This window comes from Entelurus aequoreus, linkage group LG07 (genome assembly GCF_033978785.1).
Source record: "Entelurus aequoreus isolate RoL-2023_Sb linkage group LG07, RoL_Eaeq_v1.1, whole genome shotgun sequence".
NCBI classification, from domain to species: Eukaryota; Metazoa; Chordata; class Actinopteri; order Syngnathiformes; family Syngnathidae; genus Entelurus; species Entelurus aequoreus.
Window position 1 is genome coordinate 28,493,834 of NC_084737.1, and position 21,089 is coordinate 28,514,922.

A 21,089-nucleotide genomic window follows, 5' to 3' on the forward strand; every position below is an offset into this window, starting at 1 on the left:
ATATATATATATATATATATATATATATATATATATATATATATATATATATATATATATATATATATATATATATATATATATATATATATATATATATATATATATATATATATATATATACAACCCCCTGGCGCTGGTTTTTACGTGTATATGTACTTATTTTTGTTGCATATTATAAATAAAGATATATATAAATAAAAATACAAATTATCAACCACTTGAAACACACACTAATTTACGATCAAAAATTATCTGAAATGCTCCCGTTGAACATCATTCAATTATCTGTAAGACTTTAATATACGTATACGTCATGAATTACCAAGAATACGTCATTAGGTCTGGTCCTGTGGTTAGACTAGGGCTTTTCAAACTGTGGCACAGCCTACTCTCATTTAATTATAATAATATTGAAGATAATAATATTAATAATAACGCTATTTTTTTTATTATTATTTTTTTATTTTATTTTAGATAGAATAGAATGGGATGAACAAATTTTAAAAAAATACGTTTTCTTGAATAAAAAAGAAAGTAAAACAATATAAAAACAATTACATGAAAAATAGTAATAAATGAAAATGTTAGTGGACCAGCAGCACACACAATCAGGTGTACTTTAAGGACTGTAACCCTTGCAGACTATATTATTTTATATTGTAGGAACCAGAAGTTTTTAGTAACGGAAAGAGACAGCCCTTTTTGTGTAAATGAGTGTGGATGGGGGAGGTTTTTTTGGGCTTAATGCACTAATAGTAAGTGTATCTTGTGTTTTTTATGTTGATTAAAATTTTAAAAAAATAAAATAAAATAAAAAAATAAAAATATATTATAACGCTGTCAAATGATTGTTTTTTTACAAATCAGATTAATCCATTTTTGTTTTGTAGGTAAAGGTGTTTTATATATTGTGCTTATGAATTAATGTTGCTGATCAGTTTGAGGCTATAATTGAGTTTTTTAATTTTTTTTATTCAGTATCAAATGATTCAAGTCGGTCAAAAAATGTTTATAGTTTAAAGGATACTTTTTATTTTATTATTTTAGGCAAATTGATTCTCTTTAAATATTTTCTGTGATAGACTTTATAAAGTTATTTTTTATAAATTGATCTTTATTTCTTTTTTATTTTCTTTAATGTGAATAAGAATGCAATGTTTTGCATAGGTGTACTTATAATCATTTTATAGAAAAATTATACTATTTATAGTCACCCCTTCTTCCTGGGGTTGGCGTAACAGCAAATAATTGAGAAGCACTGGATTTATCACACTTTTAAATTTGGGTTAGTCAGGATTAATCAGGTTATTATTTGCTTGCATAGTTTAAATTTACTTTAAAAAAGAGCCCAAAATTTGGACACAAATGCAATTTTATTGTCAGAATGTCATGCTGGATCATTTTTAAAATGTTTTAAAGAAGTTCCTTCTTGTGTATTTTGAAGTGAAATTTGTCAGTGAGCACAACAGTCAAAGTCTCCTCATTCATATATGTGTAAGCATTGATCTGATCACTGACCACATAACCCCCACCACCTTTCAGGTAATTCACTGTTAAGGTAAAGGTGCATGTCTGGTTAAAACTAAATTGTGAATAATCTGCGTATATACATGAATAATACGATACTTTTTACTGATTAATCGCATGAGTTAACTTGCTAATAGGGTCTGTGCCCTCCCTTACTACCTAAAAAGCATATTTTCTGTAATTTTGAGGAATTTTCAACTCACCCCAAACTCTGTCCTTCCCCACTTTGGAACTAAAAAATAACCATCAAACCTAATTGAAGTTTGCTTGGAAGGTTTGAAAAATATTTTTTTATTTATTTTTGTCAGGATGCTTCACCTTCTAGTCTTCTGGTGCCTCTAAGGGGGACGTGTCCTACTGGGGCACGTGTAACCTCGGGAAACATGCTTATTAGGGCTGCGAATGTTTGGGTGTCCCACGATTCGATTCAATATCGATTCTTGGGGTCACGATTCGATTCAAAATCTTTTTTTTTTTTCGATTCAACGCGATTCTCGATTCAAAAACGATATTTTCCTGATTCAAAACGATTCTCTATTCATTCAATACATAGGATTTCAGCAGGATCTACCCCAGTCTGCTGACATGCAAGCAGAGTAGTAGATTTTTGTAAAAAGCTTTAATTGTAAAGGACAATGTTGCATCAACTGATTGCAATAATGTAAATTTGTTTTAACTATTTAATTAACTAAAAATATGACTTATTTTATCTTCGTGAAAATATTGGACACTGTGTGTTGTCAAGCTTATGAGATGCGATGCAAGTGTAAGCCACTGTGACACTATTGTTAATTTATTTTTATAAATGTCTAATGATAATGTCAATGAGGGATTTTTAATCACTGCTATGTTGAAATTGTAACTAATTGATACTGTTGTTAATATTCATTTTTGTTTCACTACTTTTGGTTTGTTCTATGTCGAGTTTGTGTCTCCTCTCAATTGCTCTGTTTATTGCAGTTCTGAGTGTTGCTGGGTCGGGTTTGGTTTTGGAATTGGATTGCATTGTTATGGTATTGCTGTGTATTGTTTTGTTGGATTGATTAATTTTTTATTTTTTTAAAAATAAATTTAAAAAATGAGAATTGATTCTGAATCGCACAACGTGAGAATCGCGATTCGAATTTGAATCGATTTTTTCCCACATGCTTATCGTGCTTCAAATGTTTATAGTTTAAATAACCTTTTTTTTTTTTTTATTCAGGAAAATTGATAAAACTTTAAATCTCTTGTTACAGACTAGAGCCAATGTTAATAGTTTAACATAACATAACATAACTTTATTTTAAGTTTATCTATATTTCTTTTTTCTTTGATGTTAATAAGGATACAATGTTATGCAGAGGTGTACTTATAACAGTTTTATAGACAAATGATACTAACAGAAAATAACTGAGAAGTACTAATCTAAAGGGGAGGTTTAGTTTGGTGTCCATCCATCCATCAAATTTTGCGCCGTTTATCTGAGTCTGGGTCACGGGGGCAGCAGTATAAGCAGAAATGCCCAGACTTCCCTTGCCCCGGCCACCTCCTCTAGTTCCACAGGGCAGACACCGAAGTGTTCCCAGGCGAGCTGCATGACATAATCCCACCAGCGTGTCTACCCCAAGGCCTCCTCCCGGCTGGACACGCACAAAACACTTCACCAGTGAGGCGTCCATGCAGGAGGCATCCGTAGTAGATGTCCGAGCCACCCCAGCGAGGTCCTCTCGACGTAAAGGATGTTTGGTGTTTTCATTCCAATAAATGACACAAATCAATAAACAACATTGTTTTATTATATGTTCAAAAACAAAACAGAATTCACCATTTTTATTTGACTGAAAAGGTGTGGGCTGAAGCATCAACGAGCAAGTCCAACTAGAATACATCGACTCACAGTAAACCATACAAGTGTGGATGCGTCATTTTTGAATAGTTTATGCTCTTGTGTGTATGAGGAAGAACTATATTTCTATCAATGATAGACACATTTGTACATATTCACTCTTTATTAATGTACCACATAACACTACAATGAAATGCAAAGTGAGTGTTCACACTTATTTACACTGCACCAACGTTCAGTGCATTCCAATGCCACTTAACTTACAAATACATGTCATGCTCTGCACTCACACTGCCTGAAATATACTATTCTGTCATAGAAAAATAAACTTCGAATATCATAAATATATAGCATCAGCCCCTTCTAAAAATGTAGGCCTTTGAGAGTGGCACTGTCGTAATGACCACAACAGACTAAACTTAAACAACACAACTCAGGACAATTAAGCAAATAATAAAACATTGATACTTACTGTACAATATTCCCAAATTCAAAACAACCTAACTAATCACTGTCTGCTTCAAACCATTACTTCTTTCATCCTCAGTGCAATGATCAAACAATTGTATTGGTGCAGTCTTATTTGTGTGTCATGCATGATGCAATGCAGGGATATTCAACTACATTGTTTTGGGGGCCACATTTACAGCAACATAAGGACCACGGTGGGGGTGACTTCTCCCGTCACTATTAGTTTTACTTTGTATAATCTGGAGAACCAGAACTACAGTAGACATTTGATTTCCGTTTGTTTTTTTGTCAGTTACAGGAGTGCTCTGCTGTTTTTAAGGACCTTCTGCAAAGAAAACTAGTCAAAGATCATCTCTATGACAGCACTCTAGGAACACTACTAGTATAACTGCATAAGTTGAACAAATGATTACTGACTACATCTGAAGTAAACAAGCTACAGCAACACCTTTGTTACATAAATCACATTACAAAAAATTTGTGTAACTGCCAAAAAGGAGATGACTTAAAGGGGTGCCTTGAAGAATGCCTGTTATGCGAATCCCAAGTTTGGACCCTAGTGTTTTGTTTGCTAGCAAGGTTAAAATGTCAATGCAAGGATCTGCCAATGTGTTTGCAGTGGTCAAAGTTCCTCTATACAACAGGAACACTCCTGTGTTTTTAGGAAATTGTTGCAAAAATGTTTTTGTATGGTGTCATTCCGGCGCCGAATTTGACCCCAAGTCCACCGGTTGGAATGCCCTGATTTACTGAGTAGCTCAAATACCTCATAAGTTGACATCTGCAATGCAACATGCATACTTCAGGCTAAAGACATAAACACAGGTCTGTTGTTATGATTGGAAAACTGCAAGGATGTCAAGCTAACATACCAAACATGTCCAAAGCATGCTGGAGAGGAAGAGAGATTCAAGACTTGTTTTGTGCAGATATTGAGAGATGTGTTGTATAATAGCTACATCTCACAACTAACAATAATATCAAGGTCAGACAAAATATCTGGGTCCACCAAAACGCTATGACTATTGTTACATACTGATATACTTTACCATTATTTTTTATGTGTGCCTTTTTTTCCATTTTACTCGCGTCTTGTTCCAAAAATCTGGAGGAAGAAGGAGAATATATAGACTATATCCAGGTAGATGTTGAGTGTAGCAAAAATATACTCTTCTGGGCTGATGGTGTAGCGTTTGTTCCCCATGAGGAGCTGGGTGTCAAATGCCAAAAACTGCACAGGATAATAACACACAAACATTTAAAATCATAGGCAGTAATAATAAGTTCTACACACGCTGCATGGTCCTAATAGGACACTGTGAACTTACCATGGTGAACAATATGGCTCCCAAAACGGCATAGGTAGTATCCAACCAAGGTACCTAAACGGTGTATATTTTAATAATCATACATAAAACCAACATGGCCTTTTTAGGTAAGAGTTGTACTTACATATTGAAATGGAAGAACCGCAGCAAGCACCAGTCCAGAGATAAACATGACAATACAGAAGATGAGGAGCACACCTTGATATGATGTCACGTCAACCTAGATAGAGCAGGCAAATTAACCTCTGACCTCAAGTTTCAATGCTTTGTAAATATACATGGTATCAAATGTTAATAAATACAAGCAAAGGTAAAAAAAAATGGTACCTTAGTTTGGAAACTCAAGATTGTGACCAGGAGACAGACTGCAGTTGTGATGCCCAAACACATAACCACTGACTTGGTGTTGTAGAAGCTTTGACAACACGCACAAATAAATATGAGTACACGCCAAAAAACAGTATATTCCTGTTTATAAAACTGGTTTAAGACATTCCTAAATGCATGCTATACCACATATGATGCAAAGTAACATACTGTAAATAAATAGGGGTAAGGAGTGAACAGTACCTGGACAACATCCCTGTCATGTAGGATAGAGCAAGTGTCTGTAACAGGACAAAAGACACGTTGAATGACTAGTGATAACTACTTTAGTAAATATTATCTTCAACTATGATAAAAATGTGTTTGCGTGCATAACTAAAAGGTGCATTATTGTAGTTTGCGGTGTTGTAAAATCACTCTCCACAATTCTACACTATAGAAATTAAGTACAACCACTGCAGTAAACAATGTTAAAAATAATAAATAATTGACAGCCTAATTGGTTTTGTGACGAAGCTCTTAACTTGAAACACTTGTACCTCAAATCAACTCTGTCCATTGAAATTAAATGATATCAATTGAATTGGTGCTGAGCCCACAAAAACAGCACACTTTTACCAGAAAAACTAAGTTTTATATTAGAAATATCGGATAAAAAACAATACAATAGAATGTACTACAAACGACTACAGTATGAAGTAATGTACTAATAATGTACAGCATTGGAGAGTGGAATTCTATGTTATCTCCTTCCGGCTGCTTCTTTGTCAAATGTACCATCAGTAGCTTCTCGATAATTTCATGGATAAATGTCCCCCATTTAGCTATTTTAGAATAATGATATTATTTTAATATTCTATTATATTTATTCTGCTTGTGTTGGAAAAACAAACATATGTCCATCTCCAGCTATAAGCTAATACTAGGGAGTAACACCAGATGTTTTGGTTTGATCTTACGGGGTTCACTGTGACATTCGCTACACCATCTAATGACGGGGATGCTTGTCCAATTAAATTTTAGCTTACAACTAAAAGCATGAATATTAGCAGTAGACGGCTTTTATCTCAAAACACTCTTAAGTTAAGGTACTGCTACTGTACTGTTTATTTCAGTAGTTTAATCCAGAAAGTGAAACTCACACAGAGTGAAATATTTTAAGAAGGTACTGTATTTCTAAATAGTTTTGATTATTTTAGCCTACAGGTAATGAAACATAACCAAATTCAGTACCTCAATAAATTTGAAAATTTGTCAAAATATTTTTAACAGCTGGGTTGTGCTCCAATTAGCAAATAAACTGCAAAAGCCTGAGCCTTTAATTAATGTCTTAGCCTGTATTGAACTCCTGAAATAAAATAACTTTTGCACGATATTGTAATTTATTGAGATGCATCTGCGTATCCCAATCAGTCAAGGATAAAAAGTTCTGACAAATGCAGCCATCATTTAAATGTAATAAGTAATCAAGAATGATACATTTATAAGCCTTGTACTGTACTTACAAAGATGGCGAGCAGGATCAAATTCCATGGAAATTGTCTCCTGTAGACATAAGCAAACAGGATTTTTAGTATTGGAAAAGATGAGATTATGGCCTTATGCTTACTTTTCGGTCTTGTTAACAATTGTGAGTTTTTACCTCGGTGCAGAGCAGCAAGACAAAGTCAAATATGTCACGAAAAACACTCCGCTGTTGAAGAAAAATAAATATTGTTATATAAAAGTGAGATGAATGCACTCATTACAATACTTACTAAGAGGCCCAATACCATCCTGGGTTGGTTTGAATGTAGTCCTTCACTGGATCACTTAAAAAAACAACAACAAGTAAAAGCAATGCTAATATGTTTTAGGATGTCCACTAAGGTGTCCTTAAATACAGAATACTTTAAGTGAAAAGTGCTGACTCACCAGAAAGTGAAAAGAGACACAATAGCAAAGGTCACTAAGAGCTGGATCATCAGGATGGCATAAACCTTCAACAGAATAATCATTGCTTGTCAGTTAAAAAAAAAAAAAGGTCATTACACACCTGAGATTGTAACATGTGGTGTCATGATTAAGCTCATTATATTTATTATACCTTACGTATGAAGATCCTTCGGATGTTCCGATCATCCCAAGTGAACTCTGTGAGCGTCTCAACGTCATTGTGGCAAGGTTCACTTGAACCTATATAGAAGATAATTAACAGGAATTTACATGTAACCTTTTCTAGATCTATACATGTATCTTGACAAATGCAGACTCACCAGCCACATTATTAGGTACGCCTGCAAAATCTAATGCAGTGGTTTTCTTTTTTTTTTTTTCATGCCCCACCTAAATTGAAACACTGTTGAGAACATGATCATATGTATTTATCTGTACAAATCACTGTATTACTTTATTTTGCATGCAATCACCTGATTATCAAAATGTGGTCACTGTGAATTGGGTAAATTGGGTGAATTGAAGGTACTTAACCAACAGGAAACAATACGTGAAGCTAGGTATTTTGCAGCGTACCCCAGGGATCAATTCTGGGACCAAAATAGCTCAATCTCTATATTCTCACGACAATTGTAAAGTTGAAGTTTATTTCGAACATGAATGCGGTTTCAAAATGATGCATCACATTACAAAGGACTTAAAATTGATATTATTTGCAGGATATACAACCACATTTTGTTTAGAACACAAATAACAGAATCAATTACGAAATTATAAAGATGGTTTAAAAAACAGACTAGCCTTAGTGCAGTTCTTAATATTGTTTTATTTGATGCAACAAGCAATTTTTTGGGGTCATTGTAACCCATTTTGAAATACATTTCTACAGCAGTCGAACTTGAATATCTGCTTGTCACTTTGACCTGATGCCAAGGAAGTTGTCATTCAGTTTGTTGGTAAACAATGTAAATGATAAAATGAAGGGGCAGTTGTTATATCATGAGGCCATTATACTCTACAGAATATTCATATGGTTATACATTTTTTATAACACCCCTGTTTGTAGTTTGCTGATGAGGTTTGAATATACTGTACGTACCTGCAGTAGCTTCCTCATAACTAGGGGGAGATGGGGACACTGAGGACTGTCCACTGGATGAGTCACCGGGGGCCTTGCTGGCGAGCGCAGGCTGAAAAGACAAATAATTTGCAAGAAAAGCAATATTAGTGTGGTCAAGGTAATATTTATTCATTACATACACTACCATTCAAAAGTTTGGGGTCACCCAAACAATTTTGTGTAATTGCCTTCATTTCTAAGGACAACAATAGACTGTCGAGTTTCAGATGAAAGTTCTCTTTTTCTGGCCATTTTGAGCGTTTAATTGACCCCACAAATGTGATGCTCCAGAAACTCAATCTGCTCAAAGGAAGGTCAGTTTTGTAGCTTCTGTAACGAGCTAAACGGTTTTCAGATGTGTGAACATGATTGCACAAGGGTTTTCTAATCATCAATTAGCCTTCTGAGCCAATGAGCAAACACACTGTACCATTAGAACACTGGAGTGATAGTTGCTGGAAATGGGCCTCTATACACCTATGTAGATATTGCACCAAAAACCAGACATTTGCAGCTAGAATAGTCATTTACCACATTAGCAATGAATAGAGTGTATTTCTTTAAAGTTAAGACTAGTTTAATGTTATCTTCATTGAAAAGTACAGTGCTTTTCCATCAAAAATAAGGACATTTCAATGTGACCCCAAACTTTTGAACGGTAGTGTATGTGTACAATTCTACACAGCTTTGATTGATGCCATGGCATTTATATGACTCATATAAGCATAATTTGCACTTTAATAACATCCAATACTTTTATTGAAAAGGTTTCCTTCCCAAAAAATTGTTTTTAAATGCCAGAGAGATATTTATTTAACAATATGTGCTTGTAGTTTATGACTGGGAGTTATTTGTAAGATTGTGTCCCCTTGATTATAATACAAAGCTTTCAGTATGATGCTACGCATTTGTAGGTCGGTGCAAATTCTAACTATAGTAAACATCTGTGGCAGTATGATACATATTGGCATTATTATCTTTGTAAAGCTATGTTTGGATCATTATGTGCATGTGTACCTACTGTTGACTCAAAAACGCAGGGAAAACACAGATGTCATTTCAAGTATTTGCATGTTCTAGATCAGAGGCTGTTATGTAATAAATCTAGGCCAAAAAATGTTAAGTCGTGATTTCCTACCTTGCCCTGTGTCATGATGCTAGTCAAGATTTTGTATAGTTGATCCACACCAAGTATAAGCGGTCCAACCTGGCTGAACTACAAGATGATGATGGTGTCTCTTCAACACCCTCTCACAAAAATTGTGACGCACAGTGAAAACACAGCAGCAGCAGGGAGGCGCGCATTCCCCTCCCTCACCCTCGCAGGGACGTTCTAGCAGCATCTAGTGACGCAGCAGCATACATAACCATGATGCTGGGACTCTAGCACTGAAATAGGCACTGTAGATAAGAGAAGTCCATGGAAGTTTGGAATGGAAAGTGAATGGAAATGAAATTGGTTTTATTTCAAAATGACTATATTACATTACATAGGCTCCAGCACCCTTCGCGACTCCGAAAGGGACAAGCGGTAGAAAATGGATGAATGGACAATACAATTTAATTTTGGGGTGTCTATTAATTGAGTTGGTGGAGGTAGATGGCCACACCATATGTTAATACGTTTTTAACACTTGACATGTTTTTATGCAAGTAACTTGTGCTGCTGTAGTCTAATTGAATCTAAAGTAAAGTTCAGTGTTTCTTATCCATAATTGGGCCGCGAGTACGGCCAAAAAATTTGTTTCTCATCTTTGGTCCGTATGGGAACCAGCGGTATTCCGTTGCAATACACTTTTCATAGCAGTAATGACAATTTCAAACAAACAGAAGTCTGGAGCGGATGATTTTTGAGCACAAAAATTACGACTAAAGTGGTGAAGGTGAATCTTGATTTGCACTTTAATTTTATTGAAAGTTTACTTAAAACATTATTATTTTTGTGGTTACACATTTAATCATTTTAGCTCAGCGTAATTGTATGGAAATTCCTTTTTTTCTTTTGCAGTATATTTGAATACTATTTATTTTGTAGTCAGCCCCTCTTAAAGGCCTACTGAAACCCACTACTACCGACCACGCAGTCTGATAGTTTATATATCAATGATGAAATCTTAACATTGCAACACATGCCAATACGGCCGGGTTAACTTATAAAGTGACATTTAAAACTTCCCGGGAAATATCCGGCTGAAATTAGGATGAAAAAAGATGATTGCAAAGCAAACGTCCCGTTGTGGGATTATTTCGGATTCAAACTGAATGAGCAAGAAGATTCTAAAACTGTAGTTCATGATGTACAATATTTACACTAAGTGCAATTTTTGCTAACAGATATTGAGTCATTTTATTTGTGTTTACTTATTTAGGATAATTAGAAGTTCTTGACCAAATGGTAACAAATAATGAGAAGTAAGAGTATTGCGTATGAAAGGGTTACATTATTATCATTATGATTTAATTAGTGCTTAAATTGGTTTTAAAATATAGCTGACAGAATTATCGTTTATGGGCAATAACGTGTGGGACAATATTATTCAGCAATATTTGTTATTCACCCAGGCCTAATGATGCACAACACTGTTGCAACACCTTAAAAGGTAAACTCACCTGATTTAGAGGTTTTCCACTCCAAAGTTGTCGAGGGAGCAGCAAAAGTCTGGTCCAATGAGTTTTCTTTGGAGCTCTTAAGAAAATAAGACCAGCACAACTTCAGTACAAACAACTCGTTTCCATATACAAATGCACCTTAAAATGCCTTACTTTCTTATAGTTTTTATTTCTAGAATATGTTTTTTGCACTACTGCGCTTGTTAAGAACAGCGTTTCATTCTCATGTGTATATTAATACGCTCTGAAAAACAATAGTACTAATACCACTGTTGGTATGCAGGCTTGATCTAGTCATACCTTTATGTAAAATAAAATTGTATCAGACTTATTAATTAGGGACGTACTGGTATTGCGGTTTCAAAATCCCCACAATAATGCTCTGACCTGCGATGCTATCAAACGAAAACTTGATGACTGTTTTTTTCTGGCACTTTTGCGGTAGCCAGTCTGAAAATAAAACTACATCTCTCAAAATCGTCAGCACAGTGCGGGACCGGCAAGGTAGAGGCGTGGAACGCTGTAAAGGGGAGAAAAAGAGGAAGCTTGTGGGAGAACTGTGTTCGTAGTATATAAGAGGAATTGTTTTTTCTGACATTTCCCGAAAATGTCATCAAAATACATCCATAACTTTTTGAGTGATGTCGCTAACAAACAGGCAAACAAACCCTGGCAAAAAAAATTACCTCTTAAGCGTAATTAATATCCGCGTACAGCAAAGCAATGCGCGCCACAATCGTTTATAGCCTACACAAAGCCAGTCACGGCGCACAATGCAGACGGAAAGTGCCCGGTGGAATCGCGGACAGTGCACACCATGGGAAATAAGAGTAAAATGAGAAGCTCCTTGATAAACCATCACCCGGAAAATATATTTGAAACAAGCGAGGCTAAACATCTATTGGTAAGGTATTTACATTATCGAAATACATTATTTAAAAAAATGTCCACTGCAGACGACACTGCTTCTCAGAAAGTAAAAGTTGAAAGACACTAAAGTGAACATTATTGTTTTACACTTGTTACACAGGATGTGTCACTTTAAAATATACTCAACTGTAAGTGTTTTTGTTATATTTGCTTCTGCGATGAGATGAGGCGACCTTCCGCCGAGTGCAGCTGGGATAGGCCCCAGATCCTCCGCAACCCCGAAAGCGACAAGTGGTAGAAAATAAATTGGATGAATGAAATGAATGTTCCCGCACAATTCTTTGCCCTTAAAAATACATGTTTGTCGTAATACATTTTATTATAACACTTGAGCATTATGTTTGTGTTCAATTACAGCAGTCCTTACAGCAGTGCGATGCCAGGACATGCTTCATCACTATCATACCTCAAATCCTGCTTAAAAAGCGGCGCACGACAAAACGTGTTCATGGTAGCCATTAAGTCAGACTTCCTAATTTTGATTAAAAACAAAAAAAAATAAGTTTTTATTCAATATTGTCTTATAGGTTAAAGTGTTTGCTTCTAAATTTATAACGCTAATCAGATTGAAAGCATTATAAATTGTATTATTTTATTTTTCAGGATCTAATGGTTCAAGTGGGTAAAAAAAAATAAGTGTAAATGAGGATTTTTTAAATTTTTTTATTTATTTTAATACTTTCACGAGCACTGAGGCGAGGAAGCAGCTCACCAACCGGTGATGTCAATATAAGCACACAAGCTAGTGATCAATGGCGCTGCTATAAATAGTCTGTCTGCGTTAGCGTTTATAATAACAATATCACTTATACTTGGTTAAAATTCAAGTCACGAAATGTAAATAAAGTATTTTTGGTGGTTTTTGAATGGTTATTTATTGGGCTTTATGGGCAGAATAGAGGACATCCCATTGGCTCAATTGTAAGTGCCAGGCTGTACACTTAACTTTTTTACTAGTAGCACCGGTGCTACTAAATGAAAAAAATGAGTAGCTCAGAAGATTTTTTGTAGCACAGAAAATATTTAAGAGCAATATGAAATGTATTAAATATTATAATTTCATACATATAAACACATTGCCTCATAAGGCCTACTGCAACTCTCAATTAACAGAGAACATCCTTAAACTGTGCTACCACTGTCAGTAACACGAGTGTCGGGCTGGGCGATATGGATCAAAACTCATATCCCGATATCCTTTGGCCCACGAACTAACCCATAATTGAAAATATACGTTGATGTATCTAAATATCTCCACCATGCTTTGATTTTAAATTTTCAGGACAGATCGGGATCCCAATTACACAAAAACAGGTACCAACAAGTAAGAAAAGTAGGTTTTGCATAATGGGATCCCAACTTAAAGGCCTACTGAAACCCACTACTACCGACCACGCAGTCTGATAGTTTATATATCAATGATGAAATCTTAACATTATAACACATGCCAATACGGCCGGGTTAACTTATAAAGTGACATTTTAAATTTGCCGCTAAACTTCCGGTTCGAAACGCCTCTGAGGATGACGTATGCGCGTGACGTAGCCCGGCGAACACGGGTATGCCTTCCACATTGAAGCCAATACGAAAAAGCTCTGTTTTCATTTCATAATTCCACAGTATTCTGGACATCTGTGTTCGTGAATCTGTTGCAATCATGTTCATTGCATTATGGAGAAGGAAGCTGAGCAAGCAAAGAAGAAAGTTGTCGGTGCGAAATGGACGTATTTTTCGAACGTAGTCAGCAACAACAGTACACAGCCGGCGCTTCTTTGTTTACATTCCCGAAAGATGCAGTCAAGATGGAAGAACTCGGATAACAGAGACTCTAACCAGGAGGACTTTTGACTTCGATAGAGAACTGGGACAACACAGACTCTTACCAGGATTACTTTGATTTGGATGACAAAGACGCAGACGTGCTACTGTGAGTATGCAGCTTTGGCTTCTAAACATTTGATCGCTTGACCGTATGTGCGCAACTTTTTTTTGCGTATGTACGTAACTTTTTTAAAATATATAAGCTTTATGAACCTTGGGTTAGGTGAACGGTCTTTTGGGCTGAGTGATTGTGTGTGTTGATCAGGTGTTTGAATTGTATTGGCGTGTTCTATGGAGCTAGGAGCTAACATAGGAGCTAGGAGCTAGCATAACAAACACGCAGGTGTTTTTATGCAGGATTAATTTGTGGCATATTAAATATAAGCCTGGTTGTGTTGTGGCTAATAGAGTATATATACGTCTTGTGTTTATTTACTGTTTTAGTCATTCCCAGCTGAATATCAGGTACCGTGAGTATGCAGCCTTGGCTGCTAAACATTTGATAGCTTGACCGTATGTGCGCGTCACGTACGTAACTTTTTAAAAATATATAAGCTTTATGAACCTTGGGTTAGGTGAACGGTCTTTTGGGCTGAGTGATTGTGTGTGTTGATCAGGTGTTTGAATTGTATTGGCGTGTTCTATGGAGCTAGGAGCTAGCAGAGGAGCTAGGAGCTAGCAGAGGAGCTAGGAGCTAGCGTAACAAACACGCAGGTGTTTTTTATGCAGGATTAATTTGTGGCATATTAAATATAAGCCTGGTTGTGTTGTGGCTAATAGAGTATATATATGTCTTGGGTTTATTTACTGTTGTAGTCATTCCCAGCTGAATATCAGGTCACCCCCGGCTCTCACAGCATCTTCCCTATCTGAATAGCTTCAACTCCCCACTAGTCCTTCACTTGCACTTTACTCATCCACAAATCTTTCATCCTCGCTCAAATTAATGGGGAAATTGTCGCTTTCTCGGTCCGAATCTCTCTCACTTCATGCGGCCATCATTGTAAACAATAGGGAACTTTGCGTATATGTTCAACTGACTACGTCACGCTACTTCCGGTAGGGGCAAGCCTTTTTTTTATCAGATACCAAAAGTTGCAATCTTTATCGTCGTTGTTCTATACTAAATCCTTTCAGCAAAAATATGGCAATATCGCGAAATGATCAAGTATGACACATAGAATAGATCTGCTATCCCCGTTTAAATAAAAAAAAATCATTTCAGTAGGCCTTTAAAGAGGGGTTTTGGGAAAGACAAAGCCTTGAAAATAATGTAAGAGAAGCCAAAAAATAATCTTCAATCTTCTTTAAAAAACATTTAGCTATGCTTAATTTTTCAGCTAACAAAAACACAAAAAACTAAGTGTGAAATAAGGTGCCAGGTTTAAGAGGACATGTTTGAACGTCAGCAGCAACATTTAAATAATTGACCTTAAACAATTGTTCTTATAGTTACCGTATTTTTCGGATTATAAATCACAGTTTTTTTCATAGTTTGGCCATGGGTGCGTAGCGACTTATGTGTGAAATTATTAACACATTATCGTAAAATACCAAATAATATTATTTATCTCATTCGCGTAAGAGACGAAGCAAATGGCAGAGATCGTCACACACACGTCAGCAATCGTCACTCACACGTCAGCCAATAAGAATTTGGCGGGGGCTGGTCATGGCAGAAGTGCATTGTGGGTCATAGGATGCTAACTGCTATATGCTACATGCGACTGCCGTAGCTATTAAAATGGATCACATCAACATTGGCGGTAACTTATAAAAACTGAGAAGGGCTGAACTAAAATGGCACCGAAAAGGAAATCATATACTGCAGATTACAAGCTGGACGTAGTGAAATATGCAGCAGAGAATGGCAATCGAGCAGCAGAAAGAAAGGACGTACCAGAGGCGACACTGGGGAGGAAGATTTCATCGGATTTAGCGATCAGGAGTGACAGATTGTTTGGTAAACGTACAGCATGTTCTATATATTATAGTTATTTGAATGACTCTTGCCATGATGTGTTGCGTTAACATACCAGGCACGTTCTCAGTTGGTTATTTAAGCGTCATATGGCGTACACTTATTCAGCCTGTTGTTCACTATTCTTTATTTTAAATTGCCTTTCAAATGTCTATTGCTGGCGTTGGATTTTATCAAATAAATTTCCCCCAAAAATGCGACTTATACTCCAGTGCGACATATATATGTTTTTTTCCTTCTTTATTGTGCATTTTTGGCCGGTGCGACGTATACTCCGGAGCGACTTATAGTCCGAAAAATACTGTATGCATTATTATAGGACACTTTACTCGTTACTTTACCAAACAAGTAATTGAAACGGAATTACTCTTGAATACATGTAATCATTAGGGAAAGTAATTAATGTGTTACTTTAAAAAAACCTTCTGAGATAAGTTTCATATATGTGTGTGTATATGAGAGCAATGTGTGCGTCTGTCAGTGTGCCTTTTAAAGACGGTGCCTGTTGTCTAGTGATGTCAACGAGTCCACCCTCAGCCTTAATCTCACAAACATTTTAGCTTGGACTGTTTTTGTTAGCTTTGCAGGCTAGCAGCAGCAGTTTGTCGGCTCTGACAGCAGTGCTTTTGAATCTTTCACTGGTTTGTTATGTCTGCTTAATAAATAGATTGAATGTGCTCCCATGGCTGTATGTTCTTGTCAAGAAGGTATGATTTGGATAGGACACAGCTCTCATCGCGTGCACACAGAGTGATCAGTGACACTTCCGCGTCAATCACTTGTCCATTTAGTTTAAGTTTATTTCAAACATGCTATACAGATGGGAATTTTTTTTAATCTAGTTTGTTACAATATGGATGCATTTTTTTAGGAGCTAAATGCTAATTAAAGGGTTATAATCTGAATGAATTGAACCCCCCAATACTTGCACAACCGATTTTTAGTCGTAAATGCTTGCACTGTACAGCCCTGTAAGCGGACTTTTATTTACAAGTTAGAATACATTAAAAATATATATATGCATCCATCCCATGACTTTCTTAATGATTGTGAATAGGCAAAATTACCGTATATTACCAAATAAACGCCCTTGGGCAAATAACCGCCCATGTCCTAATAGCCGCCCGGGGTCTGACCCCATTTTGTGAATTAACCGCCTCTTCCTAATAACCGCATATGTCCAAATAGCCGCCCATGGGCTGTTATTTGCATAATTTAGATTAAAATGCTACTGGGGTTGCGTTTGCTGCAGTATTATTGTTTTGATGGTTTTATAGAGTACTTGGTACCATAATTGTATTTTTCCTGTATGCTGCTTTATTTAAAACTTGGAGTACTGTAGCCTTTATTTTATTTAAGTGACAGTATAATTGTTCTGTTTTGATGGTGGGTTTTATACTTAAGTACTTGGTGCCATAATTTTATTTTTCCTGGTAGGCTGCTTTATTTAAAAAGTTTATTTATTTTTAGTATTGGTATTCTATTTGACAATTGTTGCACTACTGCCTTGTGATCTCTTGTCTTTTGATAGCCTACCTCATGTTGATCTCTTGTTTTTTTGTTTGTATGTTTACAATAGCTTTTACACTTAAAGTTTTTTGTACGAAAAAAAAAATACTAGACAGTAACCATTGTAACCAAATAATGGCCTGGTGCAAAAATAAATAAAAGCCTTGTGCAAATAACCGCCTGCTTCTTTTAAACGCCTGTCTCCAAAATCGATTTTGTGAAATTAACACCCAGGCTACTATTTGGTAATATACGGTATTTTAAAAAGTGCAGTTACCCTTTAATGCCGTGACAATATCGAACCTTCAGATTTTGATATTGCTACATCCCTATTATACAGTACATAAATAATTGTATGAATCCCAATGCAGTATTTATGTTTAAGTCACCTAAAACACCTTGCAAGCCACCTAGTCTAAGCTAAATTGTGATAAGTGGAAGTAGCACAAATGGTGGAAAATATTTTTTGAGGCGGCACTTGGTGTAAAATGTTTGCAAAACCTTTGCTTTTCTTACGGTCATTGGTGTCCAGCTTGCAGGCGATATTGATGGCTGTGGCTGAGATTGTTCAAGCGGAGGTCCAGGGGAGGCAGGCAGTACATTTCTCAATGTAGGGCTCACACTGTTCTTCATCCACGTTGCCACACTCACGCTTCGATTCTTTACCCCTTCTGCTGAAACCAGGATAGTTTCAATAAGCCCTCCTGAAGAGGCACAATACAGTATAATGTCACAATAAATCATGATGGATAATGGGGGGGAGGGGTGTTGTAATTACCCATTCGAGATTTCTTTATTGCTGTTCCATCATTTCCGTCTTTCGAACTTTAAAGAAGAGAGTGATACAAAAAAAGTACATTACACAGCTGTCATTACTAAGAAATCAAGTAAAACAAATGTAAGAACAATGACACATTGGAAGTTCCTTAAAACGCGTGACCGTTGTAAGAATAACGTTTTTTAAGCTCCTACCATTCCAGTGGTCTCTTCCTTCTCATTCTGACGAGATCATCTCCAGGCGGTCGGTCTGCAAGAGATGGTTCCGGAGCTGCAACACCATTGCGAAGATTGGCTACGCCTGACTCCATCCATTCGTAGATTTTGTTCAGCATGGTTCCAAGTAAGTGTACTAATAACGCCGCCGGTTCACAGATAACTCGCTACAAGTGCTTGTCGCCTAGCGGTCCTCGGAGACGACACAAATGAACCTAACGCGAATCATTCGAGCGGGTGTGCTTGAACCGGGCTAATTTCTAACGTTTCCCCCCACTCAGCGCTGGCAAGTTAACGGTGACTTCGCTAGCCAGTCTACACGCAATGCTAACTACCCTGCTAGCCAACGTTGTTAGCAGCGCGGCTAATTTACAGAAGTATGTTTAAATTACAACAGCGATGTGTTAAGTCACAACCAATGCATTCGGAATAACGGCTGTCATGTTGTGCCTTACGCTAGCCCGTTTACATGTGGTTAACGACACTTTAAATGGCCAAAAAACTCGTTGAAGTGCAGTGTCTCCCGCTTCTTCCTCATTCAAAACCACAACATGGCTGAAACCGGAGCGCTCCACCATTGACGGATCTGATTGGACAGCCGTGCTACTTCACCACGAGTATGACGACATATTACTGGTTGGTTGTCGGCGAGAGATTTATACATGACGTCACGGCTGCCGGCGTTGACCCTAAAATAATTTATTTATCAAATCCCGGACAATATTCATGACACAATTGTGCTTTGTTTTAAGGATGTGCTATTTGGATTCAAACTGTACGGAAAAACAATTGAAAAGGAATTTTACCTTTGCAATACTATTGGCTAAGTTTTATATTCATAAATGTAAGTTTCTCAGTTTTTTGTGCCTTTAAAAAAGAATTAGAACTCTACTTTAAAACACTCTCTACCTCTAACAACCAAAACGCTGTGAAACTATGATGCTGTGTTCCAAATTTGGATTATTTACGGAACTTGTGTGAACCTATGGCTTTACATTTTGTTACATATATATATATATATATATATATATATATATATATATATATATATATATATATATATATATATATATATATATATATATATATATATATATATATATTGCACTATTTTAGTTACTTTATTGAGTGTACAACCCCCTGGCGCTGGTTTTTACGTGTATATGTACTTATTTTTGTTGCATATTATAAATAAAGATATGTATAAATAAAAATACAAATTATCAACCACTTGAAACACACACTAATTTACGATCAAAAATTATCTGAAATGCTCCCGTTGAACATCATTCAATTATCTGTAAGACTTTAATATACGTATACGTCATGAATTACCAAGAATACGTCATTAGGTCTGGTCCTGTGGTTAGACTAGGGCTTTTCAAACTGTGGCACAGCCTACTCTCATTTAATTATAATAATATTGAAGATAATAATATTAATAATAACGCTATTTTTTTTATTATTATTTTTTTTATTTTATTTTAGATAGAATAGAATGGGATGAACAAATTTAAAAAAAAATACGTTTTCTTGAATAAAAAAGAAAGTAAAACACTATAAAAACAATTACATAAAAAATAGTAATAAATGAAAATGTTAGTGGACCAGCAGCACACACAATCAGGTGTACTTTAAGGACTGTAACCCTTGCAGACTATATTATTTTATATTGTAGGAACCAGAAGTTTTTAGTAACGGAAAGAGACAGCCCTTTTTGTGTAAATGAGTGTGGATGGGGGAGGTTTTTTTGGGCTTAATGCACTAATAGTAAGTGTATCTTGTGTTTTTTATGTTGATTAAAATTTTAAAAAAATAAAATAAAATAAAAAAATAAAAATATATTATAACGCTGTCAAATGATTGTTTTTTTACAAATCAGATTAATCCATTTTTGTTTTGTAGATAAAGGTGTTTAATATATTGTGCTTATGAATTAATGTTGCTGATCAGTTTGAGGCTATAATTGAGTTTTTTAATTTTTTTTATTCAGTATCAAATGATTCAAGTCGGTCAAAAAATGTTTATAGTTTAAAGGATACTTTTTATTTTATTATTTTAGGCAAATTGCTTCACTTTAAATATTTTCTGTGATAGACTTTATAAAGTTATTTTTTGTAAATTGATCTTTATTTCTTTTTTATTTTCTTTAATGTGAATAAGAATGCAATGTTTTGCATAGGTGTACTTATAATAATTTTATAGAAAAATTATACTATTTATAGTCACCCCTTCTTGTTGGCGTAACAGCAAATAATTGAGAAGCACTGGATTTATCACACTTTTAAATTTGGGTTAGTCAGGATTAATCAGGTTATTATTTGCTTGCATAGTTTAAATTTACTTTAAAAAAGAGCCCAAATTTTTTTTTTCCGATTCAACGCGATTCTCGATTCAAAAACGATATTTTCCCGATTCAAAACGATTCTCTATTCATTCAATACATAGGATTTCAGCAGGATCTACCCCAGTCTGCTGACATGCAAGCAGAGTAGTAGATTTTTGTAAAAAGCTTTAATTGTAAAGGACAATGTTGTATCAACTGATTGCAATAATGTAAATTTGTTTTAACTATTTAATGAATTAAAAATATGACTTATTTTATCTTTGTGAAAATATTGGACACTGTGTGTTGTCAAGCTTATGAGATGCGATGCAAGTGTAAGCCACTGTGACACTATTGTTAATTTATTTTTATTTTTATAA

At 35.5% G+C, this 21,089-nt stretch overlaps 1 protein-coding gene across 3 annotated transcripts; it reads right to left on the minus strand.

Annotated features, from left to right (window-relative positions):
* Positions 1–3,318: 3,318 nt before the first annotated feature.
* LOC133653647 (protein lifeguard 2-like) lies at positions 3,319–18,051 on the minus strand. Of its 3 annotated transcripts, XM_062053167.1 has the most exons (15): positions 17,907–18,051; positions 11,150–11,225; positions 9,678–9,940; positions 8,519–8,609; positions 7,740–7,809; positions 7,571–7,659; positions 7,399–7,463; positions 7,242–7,295; positions 7,127–7,177; positions 6,990–7,029; positions 5,728–5,765; positions 5,485–5,572; positions 5,282–5,377; positions 5,158–5,211; positions 3,319–5,060 (listed from the first exon to the last, which is right to left on the minus strand). In XM_062053167.1, the coding sequence occupies exons 4-15, from the start codon at positions 8,534–8,536 to the stop codon at positions 4,911–4,913; spliced, it is 813 nt and encodes a 270-aa protein (XP_061909151.1). In that variant the 5' UTR covers positions 8,537–8,609; positions 9,678–9,940; positions 11,150–11,225; positions 17,907–18,051; the 3' UTR covers positions 3,319–4,910. The 3 variants fall into 3 exon arrangements, with proteins under 3 accessions (XP_061909151.1, XP_061909152.1, XP_061909150.1); XM_062053168.1 differs by lacking the exon at positions 9,678–9,940; XM_062053166.1 differs by lacking the exon at positions 7,740–7,809.
* Between the last annotated feature and the right edge of the window lie 3,038 nt (positions 18,052–21,089).

Excerpts from the sequence above, each read along its gene's own strand:
- LOC133653647 (XM_062053166.1), bottom strand. Across the intron at positions 7,296-7,398 it reads GTGTCTCTTTTCACTTTCTG|TGATCCAGTGAAGGACTACA; the intron begins GTGAGTCAGCAC and ends TGTTTTTTTAAG. Across the intron at positions 5,766-6,989 it reads TGATCCTGCTCGCCATCTTT|ACACTTGCTCTATCCTACAT; the intron begins GTAAGTACAGTA and ends GTCCTGTTACAG.